This window comes from Gymnogyps californianus, unplaced genomic scaffold (genome assembly GCF_018139145.2).
Source record: "Gymnogyps californianus isolate 813 unplaced genomic scaffold, ASM1813914v2 HiC_scaffold_73, whole genome shotgun sequence".
NCBI lineage: Eukaryota > Metazoa > Chordata > Aves > Accipitriformes > Cathartidae > Gymnogyps > Gymnogyps californianus.
In genome coordinates this window covers 193,542-212,821 of record NW_026114466.1, presented here as the reverse complement: position 1 = coordinate 212,821, position 19,280 = coordinate 193,542, and the positions used below count along the sequence as shown (strand labels likewise).

The 19,280-nt window shown below is 37.1% G+C and overlaps 1 protein-coding gene across 2 annotated transcripts in view; it reads right to left on the bottom strand.

Moving 5' to 3' along the window:
- Nucleotides 1–4,898: 4,898 nt before the first annotated feature.
- Nucleotides 4,899–19,280, bottom strand: part of LOC127029107 (A disintegrin and metalloproteinase with thrombospondin motifs 6-like) — a 169,681-nt gene continuing 155,299 nt past the window's right edge. For both annotated transcript variants that reach the window (XM_050914751.1, XM_050914752.1), the window contains exons 22-24: nucleotides 11,906–12,082; nucleotides 10,514–10,670; nucleotides 4,899–5,043 (exon numbers count right to left, since the gene is read on the bottom strand). In XM_050914751.1, coding sequence (XP_050770708.1) covers nucleotides 4,934–5,043; nucleotides 10,514–10,670; nucleotides 11,906–12,082 — 444 coding nt within the window. In that variant the 3' untranslated portion in view covers nucleotides 4,899–4,933. The remainder of the gene's footprint in view (nucleotides 5,044–10,513; nucleotides 10,671–11,905; nucleotides 12,083–19,280) is intronic.

Genomic DNA, 19,280 nt, shown 5'->3' with positions numbered 1-19,280 from the left:
AGATTGGAGGGACCACACAGAAGCAATGATCCATTCCTTCCACCCAATTGTTGTTTGTGGTGAAGGGAAGATGGCCAGATAGGGCATCACTTCTCACAGAATGACAGCCTCAGCTTAGTAATGGCCTTCTCTTAAGACTCTTAGATTGATGACTGACTGACTCCAGATGAGGCTCACAGGACTCATCCAAAGTCTATTGCTGTAAATGTCCACAGAAGAGTCCTGGATCTTAGTTCCTAGTAATAAAAATAATAATAATAAAAAAGTCAGCAAAATAACCAAGGCCTGTTCAGCATTCTACAGAGGATAATTAAAAGTCCTTCTTGTAGATCAGATATAGCTTCAGAGAGAACAGGGAGTTTACTAATGAAGGAACAATTGTGGGGTATAGCAAGGGAAATCAGAGAAAGGATAAGCAGTACCTCAGGTAAAAATGGTGTCCATTTCCTCAAGAAATAAACTGAAACAGTATAACAGAGAATTATAATAGCAGGGTTGGCTCCAGAAGGAAGTTCAGATGCAAGAAGAGTACATTTTAAGAAGACTGAAGGGAGTTTTGTGTGCCAGGAATTCTACAGTCAGCATGGGTGATGATAGGTATAAGGTAGCAGGAGTAGGAAAAGAGAGGGAAACACAACAGCATCTGTTTCAGTGTACGCAGTTTGTTGTTATAATCCAAAACACAGTTGCTCCAGGGGGAAAGAATAATACTCAAAACTGAACAATAGTGGGAAACCTATCAGGTAATAATTTGTAGTGTGAATGTATGGGAGGAAAGTCAACAGAGTTTTGGAATGACAGAGAAAACCGTTAATAGACTGTGTAATTTACTAAGAATATTCCATCTTTAACTTCTGATCTGTAGGGCAATAAAACTTTGTGATAGAACACAGATGGAAATATCAGTACCTTTAAAACAGGTTATTGTTTTTTGAATCCTCATTAGTAAACAAAAGAAAAAAGAATAACCAAATTAAATGCCTTATCAAAACATTTAAGGTTCCCTGTATTTTCTTTAACATCTTAGTAGTAGTAGATTGATTATTTTCATTAAACTAGATTTTAACTGCTATTCTAGAGAAACAAGAAATATTTCATAGGACTTGATCAGATGTTTTAGTACAGGATATTTTTACTGTATCAGGTAAGAAAAGAAGCATCTCTCAGCAACATTGACCTAAGCACCAAGTCTTCTGAAATGACTTTGTTTTTTATATTTAAAAACATTATAGCTTCAGATAAAATCTTAAAAGCTCAATGCAAGAAGGACATTTTATTGTTATTGTTATTATTGACTGGCTGTTAATGAAATCATTCCAAGAAGTACAGGATATTTTGCTGCCATTAATTTCATTCTTGATCTACATTTATTGCTTAAGCTAAAATATTATCTAATAATGTACATGATCACGTTCTTGTCTTTTCCTTTTCCTTTTTGTTTTGCTTATATATGACAAACATTGCTGCTGCCAAGGACAGAATTCTGGCATAACATATAGATGTTACTTGAAAGAAAACATCTTATATATATTCAAATGTTAAGCATACAGAATTCTAGCAACTGTAAGTCAGGGAATAGACAACTGTACCATGGGCATCATTCTTAAAAGCTGCAGTTTTATTTTACTAAATTATCTATGTTAAAAACAAATCTGTGCCTGGTGTGGAATTTCACTGCATCAAGTGTTACAATATTTTTGTTTTCATTACAAGCAGGAGAATGCATGTAGAACAAGTGTTAAGAAACATGACAATAAATTAGAATATAATTTACAAAAGAAAAAAAATAATAAAGTAACAGTGTACCACATTAATACCAAGTATAAAATAATAAGCAACTAATCACAATAATACAAAGGTAATTTCAGTCTGTATTATTAAGGATATCTATGTGACACTCACTCCATTACAAAGTTCCTAACAAAATGGACTATTTTTGGGTGTATACACCTTGAGGGGTTAATCTGTAGATTTTTCTTTCTGTTTTGATCTTCTTCAGCTGATAGTATTGCTCAGTGGAAGTACTGGCACCAGATTGATTTCTGCATTTAGTATTCTACTATTTGATTCTAGGCTTGTCATATTTATAGCCTATACAAATAGTCCTATTGTCACTATTTAGGAATATAACACTATTTAGCTTAGATTATACAGATGGCTACAGTGTAGCAGCAGCAATGAACTGTGCTGTGGAAACCAATTATTTTTCTTTGAATTAAGTTTCATTTTTCGGTCTTAGTCTGAAGCATTGCTTAGTTTGTAAATCCATGTATATTCTGTGTTTTGTTCCCTTTAACAATACAATTCAACGTTGCTCCAGGGAGTTCTTTAAATTCCAACCTCAGTGCTGTTATGTTGCAGAGTAAACATCGGACTCCCTAGTGTTCTAGCACCAGTAAGAAAGCAAAATGCATCTTTGGAAACACTCCTTACAATTTTAATGTCCTAAGTGAAGTAAAAAAAAAAAAAAAAGGTTTATTTTGAATACATAGAAAACCCTTTTCTTTTTAGCTGAAAAGACACATTAGCTGATAAACAAAATCATGCCCTGGAGAAAACCGGACCCTGATACAAAGAGGCCTCTTGCTTAGAGAATGCCATAGCAACCCCTTTCCCTTTTATCGTTTTTTTGACCTAACCAGGGTATACTAGCACCAAGGTGTTTTGTCAAAAGGATATAGAAAGACGATTCACTTATCAGAGAAGGACTGCATACTGCCCTTAATCCATATGTGCAACTCCTAAAGATTGGGGGTTTTTATCTACTGGTGTCAGTTTTAACAGGAGTTGTTTACATGGTGATGAGAGCAGCAGATAAGCATTTGTGAATACATGCAAGCCAACTGAAAATGAATTCCACTGGTCACAGGCATATGGAAGTGGAAATACTGGCAAGAGGTAGCAGATGACAGGAATTTGATGGTCATGAATATGTGGGCTACACAAAACCCCACAGACAGATTGTCAATATGTTGGGGGGATTTCAAAGCATGAGTCCTGTTAACAATATCTATTGTTCCATGTTAATTCACATTAGTAAATAGTGTGCAACACATTTGGCTTGTTATTGGTAAAATACACTGATACACTTCAATCTCATGATATTTTGAAGTTATTTTTCACTAAAAAGTACTTTTTTAAAAAGTGCTATTTGAGTTAGAATTTGTAACACGTTATTGTTCACATAATTTTAATTGCACTACAACAAAGGAGGCATAGTTGGACACAAAAGCACATTCATCAAGTACCTGCTGCAAACTGCAAGTGTTCAAGTACAATATATTAATATAAACAAGTACCCACTTTCCTTGTCTCCTTGTTGAGTCTGTTACTGAAAAGTGAAGGGGAAGAGGAGCATGACATTAAACTTTTTTATGGTAGATTCTTGAATGTGACTTGCCTAAGTAGTGTGATTTCACATTTAAAAATGCAAAGTATTTGGTGAATATTAAAAATACGGTAATATGAAATAAGTGGAGTATGGCAGCAGAATAGTTAAGGCATCTAGCTACTAATCTAGAGGCATGAGTTTGTTCCAGTCTCACACTGAAAGCTGCCCCTAGCTTTAAATATGGTCCAGCTTTAAATATGTACCTGACCATTTAGGTGAAGGTGGCCGGACTTCATTCTAGCCACCCCTTTTCCAGTGTGCCTTTCTTCTGATAGCCTAACAGGCCTCTTGGCTCAAGCACACTTTTGACTTCTCATTTGAACAGAACCTAGATATCTCCATGAGTCTTTTATTCTTTGGTTGTAATCCTTGCCCACTCAGGTGTGGTCTCCTGAACTGCACATTCACATATTCTTTCTCATAAACAAATGCCCTTCTGCTATGGTATCAAAGAAGGGAACATCTGGAATCCGTTTTAACTTTCAGCTTTGCAAAGGATTGTTGCTATTACACAGTAGGCTTATCTTTTGCACTGGAACTCCTTGGTGTTGGAGAATCAAAAGTAACATGTAAACCAGATCTAGATGCCCACAATGTTGTATCTTCTTTGTGGCTGGTGGTGTAAACAAAAGTGAGCTGGAGTCAAAGTGAAAGTTTTAAGCAACCTGTATGGTAGTAGTGAAGGAGCTGGCAATATGGTCTTCACCACTATTGGAGTCTGCCTCCTCCATGATATTGAAATATGTTCCCTTTCAGTGGAAATCTCAGCTTCACTTTTACAATGGTAAGATGGCTATAAACCTGCAACGCAGATTTCATTTCGTTTCATAGCACACTTGCATTTCATGCACCACTGCAATAACTGTTGCACCTCTTAAAACTAAGTCTCTCATGGTTGTTCTATTTAGTATAGCTTTATATATGGCTCACAGCAGTGTTCAGGAAATATGGATTATTCCAAAGGGAATTAGGTGGAATGAAAGAAAAATACATATTGTTTTAATTTCTGCTCCTTAAATAACATTTCCAAGCTCATTTTATAATTTAAATTGTGGTGCTGTGTTGTGAGATAAAATAGTTAACATTTTTAAGCTATGACTTAACATTTTTTGATTCTTCTTTACTTCCATAGTAGACCAAGTCATAACAGCTACATTTTAAAAAGTTTTAAATACAAATGGATTCAGTGTCATTGCTAAGTCCATAATAAAAATTATTTTAATGGTCCAAGGAGGTAAACAGACTATTGGATTTAGTCAAAAGAACACAAATGTTCCACAGTAAGCTATTCTATATGTGCTGTGTGGATCTTTCCAATTTGGCATGCCCTCCTTATACTGTGTCCAGCACTTTGGATGAATAAATCCCACTTCACAGAAGTTAAAATAATATTGAAATCCTGTCAGCTGGGGCTGACCAGTGGTTACGTTTTCCACAGGGTAATGCATTTGCAAGGACGTCAATCTCATTCCGCTGTGTGGCTCTCTCCGATGGACACTTTTCCACAATAATAACAAGGCACATTCTCATGCTTTCTGTGGGTCAGTGTCCTTGGCAGGTCTTGCAGCACATCTGTCTGAAGTATGCTCGACTGCAGAACTTGAACTTCAACACCAGTGGGCAATATGCCACTTTGTTCACATCTTTGCACTCTAATAATTAAGGGCATTAAAGAGAAAAAAATCAGAAATAAAAATTAAAGTACAAAGAAAATTTGACATTTAACATGCTGCTTCTCTATCCATCCACCTTGCCCTCTTTGTAACTACTCTTTCTAGTCCAGCCTAGTGCACACAATATATTTTTAAAAGCCATAAAAATGTTTGCAGGGCTTCTCTCCCAGACATTTAGAAGTGTGCCCACTTTGTCTTGAAAGAATTACCATTTATTGGGATAAATAATCACTTTAGACAGCTAGGAAATATGAGTCATTTTTCTTACAATACTTTTATATCTTCTTTCTCAGGAGTTATTTTATTCATCTGTGAGAGGTTATCCAAAATCTAACACAATTCGCACTATTTGGTACCATGCCTGTGCATTTGTAAGAATCCTTGAAATAGAATATGCATTGCAGCTAACGGGTGGAGAAAACAAGCGTTATAAATAAAGGCACCAACAGTGTGAGTTCAGTGACTGGACTGAATGGTGGATTATACTTTAGGCTTGGTTCCATATATCCACGCTGTCTTTTATGCAGGAGGAAAAGCCATTTTTATGCCTGTAATAGACATGTAAGAGCTTTTTTTCATACTTGTGTTTTCCCTATATGCTGGGCTTACTGCCTCAGCAGCCCTTGTCATACTGGCAGGTAACTCTTCCAGAAAGGGAGAACAAGAGCTCAATCACACAGAGGAAGAATTACTTCTTTTCCATCCCACACAGATTGTATCTAAAGTGACTTGTGGGTGTATGTTACAGGAGCACTGCTGGAGTATGCTGTGGTTCTCCTCTGGCTCAGTTTCCTTTCTGTAGAAAGAAGGTGGGAATAGGGAATGGAATAGTTTGGTCCACGCCCAGTTCTTATTCTGATTATAGCTGGAGATACGGCTGTATCTGAGAGCTCAATGGTATGCTCAGGTTCTACAGCTCAGATGTTGCTACTGCAGATTTGCTTTGCACTGGAGTGCATATTGTGATAGATGCCTGATAGGGGATTTTTAGTTAAAAGCATTTGCACAGTTTCTTCCAGACTGATATTAAAATAGGTCTTTGGCAAGGAGCCTTGCTTCATGTATAGGAAGATGGAAGAGATGTATACGGAGAAAAAGCAAAACCCACAAGTTTGAATTGAAAAAATGAAGTGGTGGGAAGAATGAAATTAGATTAATTTCTCAGAAAATAATTTGTCTCAAAAGAATGCTGTAAATTTTTACTGTTTTAAGGTTGCATTTGATACTGGCTTCCTCCTACAATCTTTCTCAAATTACAACAACTATAAAGAAAATGTAAATAAAAAGGAGAGAAACTAGCAGTACTTTGACTATTATCATATTTTGTATTGATTTGATATCTAGAAGTGAAGACTGGAGGCCAGGATGCTGTTGCTCCAAGGCCTGACAGAACAACAGTCCTTGACTCCTAGATGTCTGTAAGCCAAATATGAAAGAGACAACAGACAGACACACTAAACAGGTAGGAAAAGAAAAAAGTAATAGTGAAACAAACACAATCATCATGTACAATCCTTCAGCTACTCCTATTTGTCTTCCTTCTACATATGACCTCCTAGTACAATATTTTTGCTCCAGAACAGGTAGTTACGGACAGTGCGTTCATGCTGCAAGCATACTGTAGTAGCAAGTTAAGTGCAGATGAGAATTTTTAGTATTTGAACCTAGGAAAGCATTAGTGAGGTTGAACTTCAGGGTCTGTACTGAACAGTATTTCTGATAATGGCAATGCGCGTGCTTCTAGCTAGACAAGTAGAGGTCATGAAATGATTTAAACTTTCATTTCATTAACACAGATGTAGTGCTTTCGTAATTTTTTACTCCACCTACCCAATGTTTTATGTACTACTTTTCTACTTTTTTAATTCTCAATTTGGAAACAGAGTTGGATGTCAGCAGAAAAGACATTGGGGGTAGCTGGTTGAAACAGACATATTTCTCTATCAGCAACTGCACATGGTCACTATTTTATTTCAAAAACTCTTCCCAAAAGAGGTCAAATATCTTCCAGAAATATTTCAGGTCCTTGTGTTTGTGGAGACTGGGAATACAGGAGAGACAGATGGTGAATTATAAATGAAGTGAGGAAAAAAAAAGTTCACTTGATCTTGACGAAATGTAAAAAGTTCACTCAATCCCAAAAATAACCCTCATATATGATGCATTTAGTTAAACACAGATAAAGCCACTAACTTCATTTTTTCTAAAAGTAGGATTTGAAATTATCCCATTTCATATTTCTTCACATTATTCTTCCTCTTGACTAAAACCGGACCCTGTTCAGCCAATGCCATTTGGACAGCAGTGAGACAATATTCTGGAAGTTGCCCACAACTTCTGTTTTAAAAATCAGTTTTGAAATAGATCTGGTGGCTGATGAAGTAGCCTATTATTCATAGGACTGTGGTTGAATGGAAGAGGTTTAGCAGAGCCCTTTTTGTTCCTAGTAACTACTGTTAATAAGTTTAAATAATCTACATGCATTAATCTCTCCTTTCCTGAACTTTGTGGCCAGATCAGACAATATTATGATATTAAGTATCACATTACAGTAATAAAAACACAGAATGTCACTGTGCCTTCAGCTAAAGAGACTGCAAAGACATATCAAAAAATACAAGGAAAACTGAAATGACATAAAAATAGATAAAATAGTTTTTCAGGTAAAGTTTCAGATGGCCATTAGCAGTCTAAATTCAGCATATATATATATATACACACACATTTAGAGAATAAAATCATTCTGAATACATTTCAAATTGTGTGGTACATGCTGCCTGTAGTTCTCTTCCAACAGCAAATGTAATGTTACCCTCATCAGTGGCAGTTTGTCAAAACCTCGTCTACAATATTCTAAATCTCCAATGAAGAGTTTAAAGAAAAAAAAGAGCTAAAGCAGATGTAAAATGTGACAAGATATATTTTAACTTTCTTTTACTATTTCTATATCCCCAAAATTCTGACTCTTATTTTATGTAAACAACCTTTACTTTCCCCAAGAAAGTGCTTTTAAACTTTACTAACATGATCATTATACTGCGGAGTGGCTCAAGCTTTCTCAAAAACATGTATGTACTTATCTTGGGTTACCAAAATTAAATTGTCCGGAAATTGATAAATGGGTCCCATAGGCTGCGAGCACCAGAGTTTGGGGAGTGAAGGGAATCAGGAGGTTCGCTGGGGTTTGAAATAGGAAGGGAATCCCCTCAGCTAGTCTGACTCTGCTGCAAACCAATGACCTGTTGTTGAAGTTGCTTTTGCCCCAGGTTGCAACTAGGTTCTTCTGAAAGGATGTAGGTATTTTAAATTGTTAAATGAACTTTGAGATTACATTTACTTTTGAGCCATTTGAGTCACTTAACTGCTTACAAATAATCAGTGGTTTCCAGTAAATACCTTCGATATGGGACAAAAGCAAACATGGGGTGCAAAGTGGCAATGTGTTGGGAACTGTATCTACTGGAAGAGATTGTGCTATATCTTTTTCCCCTCAATTCTTCCTAGGACTTATTAGCTCAAGCAAAGTACTGTGCTAATGAGGCTGCATGGCTGTGAGTAAGGAGCTGGCTCATGCCTGGCCAACTCAGAGTGCAGGCCAAAGAGCTGAAGTCCATCTGGAATACTATGTAAGAGGTTTTCAACATTTTCAATTTGTGGAACCCAAAAATTTTCCAGTGAAGGTGTAGGTCCCTGGAAAACACTATTGCCAACAGGCTTGCTTTTCATAGTTTCCCTGCACAGTTCTACTTTAAAGAAGTCCATGGCCACCCAGTGTCCATAGATCACACACAGAAAATCCCTGATTGTATTCATCTATAGGAGATCAGTGTATTTTCCTGATAATATTAAAGAATTACTAACATAATGACTATAAATAAGAACATGACTTCTTCATCTTGAAATTAAGAGGAGATTGAGACTAATCATGCACTTAGAAGTACTTTATTACTTCCTTACTTTGAAGAAAGACATCTGTGTTTGGAAATAAAATATCAGTTAGCCTTTGAGCTTTAAAGGGCAGAATGTTTCCTAGATTGATAATCATCACCTAAAGATTACTTAAGAGCATGAAACATAAAAATGGGAATTAAAGTAACCAAGTAAAATTCTATTATGAAGATTCTTTTCAAATGACAACATGGGATGATAAGCCTCTATTTAAAATTAAAACTTCCAAGCAGTAAATTATGGTGCTCATCAGTGTATTTCTGGGAAGATTTTAGTATGCTCCATTTCATTACAGACATCTCAATTTGACAGACTTTTATGACAACTTTGAATCTATGGCATGAATCTGAATGGATACAGAAGGTATTAAATGAACACCAAATCAGGGAAGACTGTAGCATAAATTTGCCTTTTTTTTAATTTAAAATCAGAGTATTGTTCCATATAAATAGGATATTAAACTTCAGTGTAGTTGGAGAACCTGTGTAAAAGATACTCCATTATATACTGCACAGAGATTAGTTACGTTAAAAGGAGCAGCTTTAGTGACATTGTGAAGTCAAGCACTCAAAATTTAGGGAATACCTGTTTTAAGAGAACTATTATTGCTGTGCAATCTTTATTTTTGGACATGTGTGTTTTGGTAATTTTTGATTCCTTTTCCCCTTCCACACAAAATGGAATGTACTCATCTGGTGAGCAACTATTCTAAATTTTTACAATCAGTAAGGAAACTTTTTTTTTTACTGCCTAGCACTCAAATTGTACTTTGACGACAGAATTTCCTAATAGGTTGGCTTGGACAATTTATGAGTCCAGATCTGGAGCCTTTCATAAACATTAATAAGCTTATTTTGATATTATTATCTAATATATCCTCTAGCAAAAATATGTTAATAATCATAAAAATATGATGATGTTAATAGTCTGATTAAATTAGGCTGTATCATGTAAAAAATACTGTAATTATTTCAAACAGGCATTATAAATCCAAGAAATTAAAAGTTAATTAGAAGAAACTGAAAAGTAAGTCAAAGTATAAGAACAGGCTTGTAGCACCGTGCAGCATTAAATCTGTGGTCCCAGTCTTTCAATGAACATGCGATCAACTATTTTTGCCACTACATTGTTATGTTAACCACTGATGGAGCAGGTAACAGTTCAGTGGATGAGAAGTATATCATGCTCCCCCTGCTATGATGGACATTTCCATTGAACCAATAAAGAGACTAGAAAATTAATGACACAAAATGATAGTATTTTGTCCATGACTTAGGCTATATATTTTTAAGGGTGTTTTTTTTAAACGAAGAACCTGTATTTAGGTTTTTATTGACTTCACCTTTGAACTACAATGACTAATTAGAAAATAATTGTAAAAAATTCATTCACAGTCTGAGAGATGATATAATGTAGACTTTTACTAATAAATTAATGCAGTAATACTGACCATGTCACTTTACTCTTTCCAGAATAAATTATATCAAGATGGCAAACTTACCTTCTGTGTTGGAAATGGGAGTACTGTCACATTTACTTTCACACTGCTGCATTGATGGAGGTCTAAGTGTTTCTGGACACTCACTGGATGCTTGTCCAGTGTATGAGAGGCACTGTACTGTTCGCATCTGTTGCCCAAGACCACACTGTGCAGAACACTAAAAATAAGAGATAAAAAAGTAAAACAACTTGGATCCAATTTTTAAATGTAAAACAAGATAACAGGAAAGCAATCAGGAACAGTACACATACACAAATTAAAAAAAAAGACAAGTGTCTGAAGAAACTTGGTTAATACATAAAATAATTTTCATAAAACAGCTTAGATTTTTTGGGTTTTTTTATAGTATATGCGACCACTTGTCTTTCAAAGAAAATAAAACACAAAGCAATGTTAGCTCCCTGAACAGCTTGAATTTGAGGTATGAGAATATAATTTACACTATTTCATATATCATGTCTGAGTTTAAGTGCATGTTTTTAAGAGAGAAATCATTTACTTTAGAACAAAGAAGAAAAACCAAGGAGAACAAGAATTCAAATCTGCTAGAGGACTTTTTTATGGAAAAAGGAAAGTATCTTTCAAACAAAAATACTTTGCTGTTTCAAAATATTTTTTAATTTCTATAACTAAACAGTGTTTTTAGGACATATCAATTTAAGATAAATGCGCACCTGGACAACTAGCATAAAAGAAAAGTCAGTTAGACTGTAATACCACAAATTATTGTCCCCTGGTTAGTTAAGCTAAGGTGTTTTATTTTCATTAGTGGCAAAATACTCAGCAAACTTAGAAACTGAAATATCAAGTTATTGTTTAATAGCTCGCCATTGATCATAATAGAGATGCAAAAACATAATGAAAGAAGGAAATTCAGTATATCTTATTTAGAAACATTGCATAACGGCAGCACCATTCAGCCTGTGCTGTAACAATTTAGATCCCTGTCTGGTAATTAAGCGTATTTTATATAAAATTATATAGATCTTGGAAAGTTTTTTGGGTGGCTATATATCTTAGTAAAATTTTAATTGGTTTTGTATTTCCATCATGTTTCTCAACTAAGTTAAATGTGTCTTAAAAATACTAAACCTTGCAACATTGCTGTATCCCAAAATCCCCTTCTAAAAAGCTGTAAGAAGGACTATTTAATTTTTTTAAAAATGCATATGGAAACTCATCCAGTAGAAACTAGATTACTGTCAGCAAATCCTTTATAGTTCAGCAGACAACTATCATTCAAAATAACATTTCAATTGGAGACAAACAGGGGAGAAGCTTTTGCTTCAGTCATGGGAACCATCTCTTATCCATTTCCAGCAACATCTTATCCTTAAAGGTACTAATGTGTAGGAGACTAACAGCAATAAATACTTATATGAACTATCTTACCTGTCCCCAGTCTCCAGTAACCCAGCGAGGAGGAGGACATCGGCCTAAACTACAGCGGATGCGGACTGGAGGTTTGCTTTCCTCTTGGCATTGCGTGGCTGGAAAAGTTTTTAAAAGATCGCTACTTTTGCACAGAACAATTCGGTGTTTGAATCCTGGGCCACACTTTGGTGTGCACTGAAAAAATATTTATATAAATGAATAATGAAAATCTCAGTAAAAAGTCAATAAACGTGTCAGAAATGCTATTATGGAAAATAGGAGAATATATTTATGTTCTTATAATTAAACTATAATCACAATTTTCCCAAGATGATAATGATAATTTTAAAATGTTTAGAAACACAAACAAGCTGACTGATGATTGCTTTATTAAGTTAAAGTTTCTATAAGTTTTAATTTGATAAAAGCAGATTTCCTTTGCTATTTATATTTAGGCTATTGTGTTACTATTTACTTTTATATATAAAAAGCCTTTAGGTTAGGTTTAAGAAAAGCACTTTGCTGCAAAGTAGACAGGTCTGCCACATGTAACATTATTATGAAACAAACTTGAGTGTGCATTTCAGAAATTAAAAGTAGAACTCTCTGTTCTTAATATGACCTTAGTACAGTCTTTCTCCACCTCACTTACAGACCACTGAGCTACAATGAACACATCTTTCCCCAATAAACATATGGGAAGATAAATGCTTTACTGGACTACACAGAAACCAGATTATTGGTTCAGATAGAAATACTGTACCCTCTCCCCTACAATGCATGCTTTTCTCTCCTATTTAAATTTTAATTCTGTTTTCTCACAGTTCTTGTTTTTCCTCCTTTTATCGCTCCTCTGCTCGTTCTAACAGCAAGCAGATAATAAAACAGTAATTTGAAAAGAAGCAGGTCTGAAGACCTCTGCTTTTCCTCCTCTTTCTTCATATTGGTTCCCCTTGCCTTCTCCTTCATTTTTCCTACTGACTATTAACTGTTATTTACATTAGCATAACTGCAGAATGGGGAAGAGACAAGTGCTAAAAAAATTAAGACCTTCCCCAAATCAGTTCCTCTTTAACAGTTGAGTAGGAGATTTTGCAAGCACAGTTTTAGAATTCCCTATAGGCATGTTAACCTTTATCCCGTAAGCATATCTGCAGTATTTGAATCAGAATCAATTTCTGATACCGTAAATCCTACACACAGATTATGCTAAACCTGTCAAGAGTGGAACTGCCTTTCATATGAAAGTAGCTGCAGAGACAAAACATTATCTGGGAAATAATACTATGTGGAACTGAAGCAAAATTCAAGAGGTGAAACGCCGAAGACCTTCCACCCATCAAAACAGGTCATTATATAATTGGGGGGAAAAGAAAAACCCCTAAGATTCGTTCTCAGAAAATGACTTGAGTGATCCAAACTTTACTGTTGTATGCCTAATTCTGACTAACTTAAAGACACTTTAAATCAGTTCCACAGTACTATGTAAGGTATCAATATTCCCTATACATATGTAAAGGTGTATATATGTACATATACATATACAGTGGGATTGAGTGCACCCTCAGCAAATTTGCAGATATCACCAAGCTGTGTGGTGTGGTTGACACGCCTGAGGGAAGGGATGCCATCCAGAGGGACCTGGACAGGCTTGAGAGGTGGGCCCGTGTGAACCTCATGAAGTTCAACAAGGCCAAGTGCAAGGTCCTACACATGGGTCAGGGCAATCCCAAACATGGGGATACAGGCTGGGCAATGAGTGGATTAAGAGCAGCCCTGCGGAGAAGGACTTGGGGGTACTGGTGGATGAAAAACTGAATATGACCCGGCAACGTGCACTCGCAGCCCAGAAAGCCAAATACATGCTGGGATGCATCAAACAAAGTGTGGCCAGCAGGTTGAGGGAGGTGATTCTCCCCCTCTACTCCGCTCTTGTGAGACCCCACCTGGAGTACTGTCTTCAGCTCTGGGGCCCCTAGCATAAGAAAGACATGGACCTGCTCAAGCAGGTCCAGAGGAGGGCCACGAAGATGATCAGGGGGCTGGAACATCCTCCTCTATGAGGATAGGCTGAGAGAGTTGGGGTTGTTTAGCCTGGAGAAGAGAAGGCTCCAGTGAGACCTTATAGCAGCCTTCCAGTACTTAAAGGGGGCCTACAGGAAAGATGGAGAGGGACTCTTTATCAGGGAGTGTAGTGATAGGATGAAGGGTAACAGTTTTAAACTGAAAGAGGGTAGATTTAGATTAGATATTAGGAAGAAATTCTTTACTGTGAGGGTGGTGAGGCACTGGAACAGGTTGCCCAGAGAAGTTGTGGATGTCCCCTCCCTGGAAGTGTTCAGGGCCAGGTTGGATGGGGCTTTGAGCAACCTGATCTAGTGGAAGGTGTCCCTGCCCCTGGCAGGGGGGTTGGAACTAGATGATCTTTAAGATCCCTTCCAACTCAAACCATTCTATGATACCTCAAAACAAGATCTTTAAGAAAATCTCTCAGTGGGAGTCACCTAAACTAGTCAATACAGAATGGACAGTTTTATCCTAAATCTTATCTCCGCTTAGATTTAGGATCTTAAACTGGGTTGCAAAGAGATGGGTCCTCCATTTGGACTTTATAATCCAGAACTGCAAAGTGGGTATATAAACACTTTCCTTAAAATCTAACCTTTCCTTTCCTGTCCTATTCTAGCCTTTCCTATCAAGGTACTGCCTCCTTATCTACAATAGTTCAGTGTTCAGAATTCTCATACAGAATAGCCAGGTTCAATCCTCCTCATGCTGAAGGGGCTTTAACCCCAAATCGTGTGTACCCTACATACCTGCCTACTAGAAAACTAGGAGAAGGAGGGAAGGAAGAGAAGAAAGATCTCTATCTCTCTGGCTGAACTGCAAAAAGAATTAAATATTAATGCTAAACAGAGACCAAAAAAGAATGACAATTAATATGTCAGGTCTTGAGCATCATGATCATGACTCCTCAGTTCTGGTCCAAATTCCATGGAATGTTGCGTGTATTTCCTCCCACAAATATTTCATATAAAATGCATAAGACTTTTAAGCAGGAACTAGAAGCAAGTGCCCCTTCCTAGCTGAGTGTTTAAAATCACTTGCACTCAATCTCCTCTTCCCAGGGACTGAGCATTCTGTGAAAAGCAAACAGAAAAGAGACAAGGTTGAAAGGACCCGCCTGCCATCGTAGGTGATGTAGAGCTGTGTTCTGCACTCTGGGTGTTGCATTCTAAAATCTGAAATATTATAAAAATGCAAAAAAGCAAGCTATCACCAGACGACTCTTAAAATAGACCAGTAGCTATTGCTGTACCTCATGTGGAACTCGGTTCATTAGACATGTTATAAGAATGCCTTCTAAATTGAGGCCTTTGGAGAGGATATGTGGAGAAATGTCTAGTGTGTGAATCACTGTGTGGCTTTGGCAAGAGGTTTGCACTCAACTTCTCTTATGTGTCAAGACAGGCAAGTAGAACTTCTGATAATCAGTGAATAAATGTCAAAACTCAATGTGCCTATGGAGTTTCATAATCTCTAGAATGTGGTAACAAATAAGCAAGAGTTTGAAGATCAAAATTTGAGTTTAGGTGCATCCATTTTCTAGTCCGGCTTGAAGACATGTTCTTTTATCTATGTCTAAGCTGCCATTTAAGAAAAAATCTTTCAGCTACTGCTACCAGAAGAAAACAACATCCCTTAAAAAAACCACTTTTTTGGAGTCATAGTCAAAATTCCACTAAATAAGATGGACTACACCCTGTCCCCAGAAATGAAAGTGAAGTAAGGAAATAGGTTGCCTACAATAATACCGAATCACCAAAAATAAAAAGCATCAGTAGAATTTAACAAAAAATGTATGTCTCCACAGCAAATGAAAGACAGAATACACAGACAAAAAAAACCAGGAAACAGTGTTTCCCATTACTACATGCTTCTAGAATTTTTGACTCACTCAGTGGAAGTCATGACTAATGCATGACTATGAATGCAAAGTAAATGTGTTTGTCTGATAAGGCTCTTCCCAAGAAATCCTTAGATTATTTTCTGCTGGTTTATATTTTATTATCTGTAAAAATATAAAAGTAGTAATTTACAGTAGGCAGAATAATTCAGTCAAAGCTCAACTATTACAAAGCATAAAAAATTTTATGGCAAAACTGATGTTACCTGAGAATGACTACATTCTGCTAGGCAAGCCACTGTTAGCTTTAATTACTATTTGATATAAGCACTTTTACATTCTCCCAAGGACATTATTTAATCTCTATGTTTACAAAATGTTGTTTCTCTGACCAAAAAGATACAGAATTTCTTGCTAATTATCATTGAAGACTAAAAAAATGTATAACTATATTGATGCTCAAGTGCATTAGCATATAAAAGTTCTAAAATTGCTTAATTTGTATCAAGTATTGCTTGCTTTTACTATAAAAACAAAGCTTTAGAACTTGCATTCCAGGGAAAATTAGCAAGATTTGCCATTGGCTTCAATGGAAGCAGTATTCAACTCTTCCACTTTTTGAGTTCACTCTTGTTTTCATTTTCATGCTTCCGTCAGAAAATCATATAAATACATATATATATAAAAATGTTTATATGTATATTACTATAGGGATTTAAATACACTATATTTCTGGGAACACTGAACAGAAAAAAAAGCAATTTTTCTCATTGTATTAAAATGGTATCATCAGTCAAGACACTGCCAAGCTACACTAGGCAAAATTCATACCAGAAAGAAGTCAGCACTTTTTCACAATCCTGACGAAATACCACCACAACCAGAAGCTTAGCAGAGCTTTAATCTTTAGATTAGAACATTTTTGTTGAAAATTATAACACACTCCTGTTGTATAAAAGCCTGGTTGTGAAGGCCTTTAAAAGCTGTTCAAGCTTCTTACGAGGCTGGCAATATTGATGGATCTAAGGATGATGTATTAGTGAGCAAAGTCTAGAGGAGGTAGCTAAAGAGGAATAGTATATAGTCAACATATATTTATGGCTCTGTAACTTGTCACATGGATACTATTATTTGTTAATACTGGGATGATGCCTAGATATTCCAATCAGAAATAAAGTATCATGATAATGCACACAAAGAACTTAAAAACTATCAATGCCACAGATGTGGTATGAAAGAGTCTTCAACTGAACATCCCTTTCTACTCAACCATTCTTCTCACTCCTTTCCTTTATACTCTTTCCAAGTGAGATTCATTTTCAAAGGGCTGGAATACACTGTACCTTTTCAGGTAGGGACAAGGACCATTTAAAACCTTTTCTGCCTTGATTATGGTGGCCTACTTCTTGTGTGAAATGCTGGCTAACAGTGGGGTAAAAAAACCCCAAAACATTGTTCTGCATGTAGAACAAGATACACTTTAAGATTCACTGTGCCATTTCCAGGTTTCTTGAGGTCCTGGGTCTACACTGAGAAAAGTTGCTGAAAGAAACTGCTTACCTACAGGTTTCAGGCTATAAAGCTGACAACTTTTTACAGAACTGATTCCAAAAAATATTTTATCTTAAACCTGAACAAAACTAGAGACAGATTCAGGTATAGTCTGGGAATGACTATCTGTTTTATGATAGTGGATTATTTATAAAACCTGTTACAAATAACAGGAGTTTCAGAATATAAGCAAAAGCATCTGTATGATAAATTAATGAAAACAAAAAAATTTTCAGAAGTTCACATTATATTTTAGAAGAATTTTCTTTGATATAAAAGCTCATTAAAATGGCATTTCATTCATAATTCCTTACGGAACAAAAATCAAACAGTTGACCAACACAGCAAATTGACACATTTTTCTTTTGTTCAAAGAAAAACAACATATATAATGGAAAAAATATATTTGTGTATTGGGTTTGCATGGCAAGGTTTTGGGGGGGGGAGGCTACAGAGGTGGCTTCTGGAAGGAGAAAAAACTGCTGCGCAACTGCAGCTGGGAGAGAGGAGTGAGAAGATGTGAGAGAAACAACTCCGCAGACACCAAGGTCAGGGAAGAAGGAGGGGGAGGAGGTGCTCCAGGTGCCGGAGCAGAGATTCCCCTGCAGCCCATGGTGAAGACCATGGTGAGGCAGGCTGTTCCCCTGCAGCCCATGGAGGTTAACGGTGGAGCAGATATCCACCTGCAGCCTGTGGAGGACCCCACGTCGGAGCAGGTGGATGTGCTCTGAAGGAAGCTGTGACCCCGTGGAGAGCCCGCACTGGAGCAGGTTTGCTGGCAGGACTTGTGACCCCGTGGGGGACCCACGCTGGAGCAGTCTGTTCCTGAAGGACTGCACCCCATGGAAAGGACCCATGCTGGAGCAGTTTGTGAAGAACTGCAGCCCGTGGGAAGGACTCCCGTTGGAGAAGTTCATTGAGGACTGTCTCCTGTGGGAGGGACCCCACGCTGGAGCAGGGGAAGAGTGTGAGGAGTCCTCCCTCTGAGGAGGAAGGAGCGGCAGAAACAACATGTGATGAACTGACCGCAACCCCCATTCCCCGTCCCCCTGCGCTGCTCGGGGGAGGAAGAGGTAGAGAATTGGGGAGTAAAGTTGAGCCCGGGAAGAAGGGAGGGGTGGGGGGAAGGTGTTTTAAGATTTGGTTTTATTTCTCATTACCCTACTCTGATTTGATTGGCAATAAATTAAATTAATTTCCCTGAGTCGAGTCTGTTTTGCCCATGACGGTAATTGCTGAGTGATCTCCCTGTCCTTATCTCGACCCACGAGCCTTTCATTATATTTTCTCTCCCCCTGTCCAGTTGAGGAGGGGAGTGATAGAGTGGTTTGGTGGGCACCTGGTGGCCAGCCAAGGTCAACCTACCACAATTTGTCTACACAAGTAGTTTCTTCAGCTAAGAACAGATGGAGATTATACAAGTGTGAAAATCAAACAGCAAGGAGATGAACAACAGCTTCCATAGCAGCTCACAGCACTGTGATTTAACATGCAGATATTACTACTTTTAAGTACTGCTATAATGCTTAGACTATTATTAACTAATAATGGATGGTGTCTCCATCCTTGGAGATATTCAAAAGCCATCTGGACATGGTCCTGGGCAGTCGGCTCTAGGTGGCCCTGCTTGAGCAGTTGGGGTTGGACAAGATGACCTCCAGAGGTCCCTTCCAACCTCAACCATTCTGTGATTCTGTGAACTATATTACCTGTATTAACAAATTATGGTAAGAGCTGTTCTGTACCACTTTTATGGGTGCTCACAGTGATGCTAGTAGACTTCCTTCTTTATGCTTTGAATTTTGAGAGGCTGTAACAATTTTTGGAGCTAAAAGTATCTGTGCATAGAAGAGATCTGTGCAACTACAGGCACATTAATCTTATTTATAGTATGCAGTGATTTATATTTATTTTGAATGAAAGACTGTTTAAAGG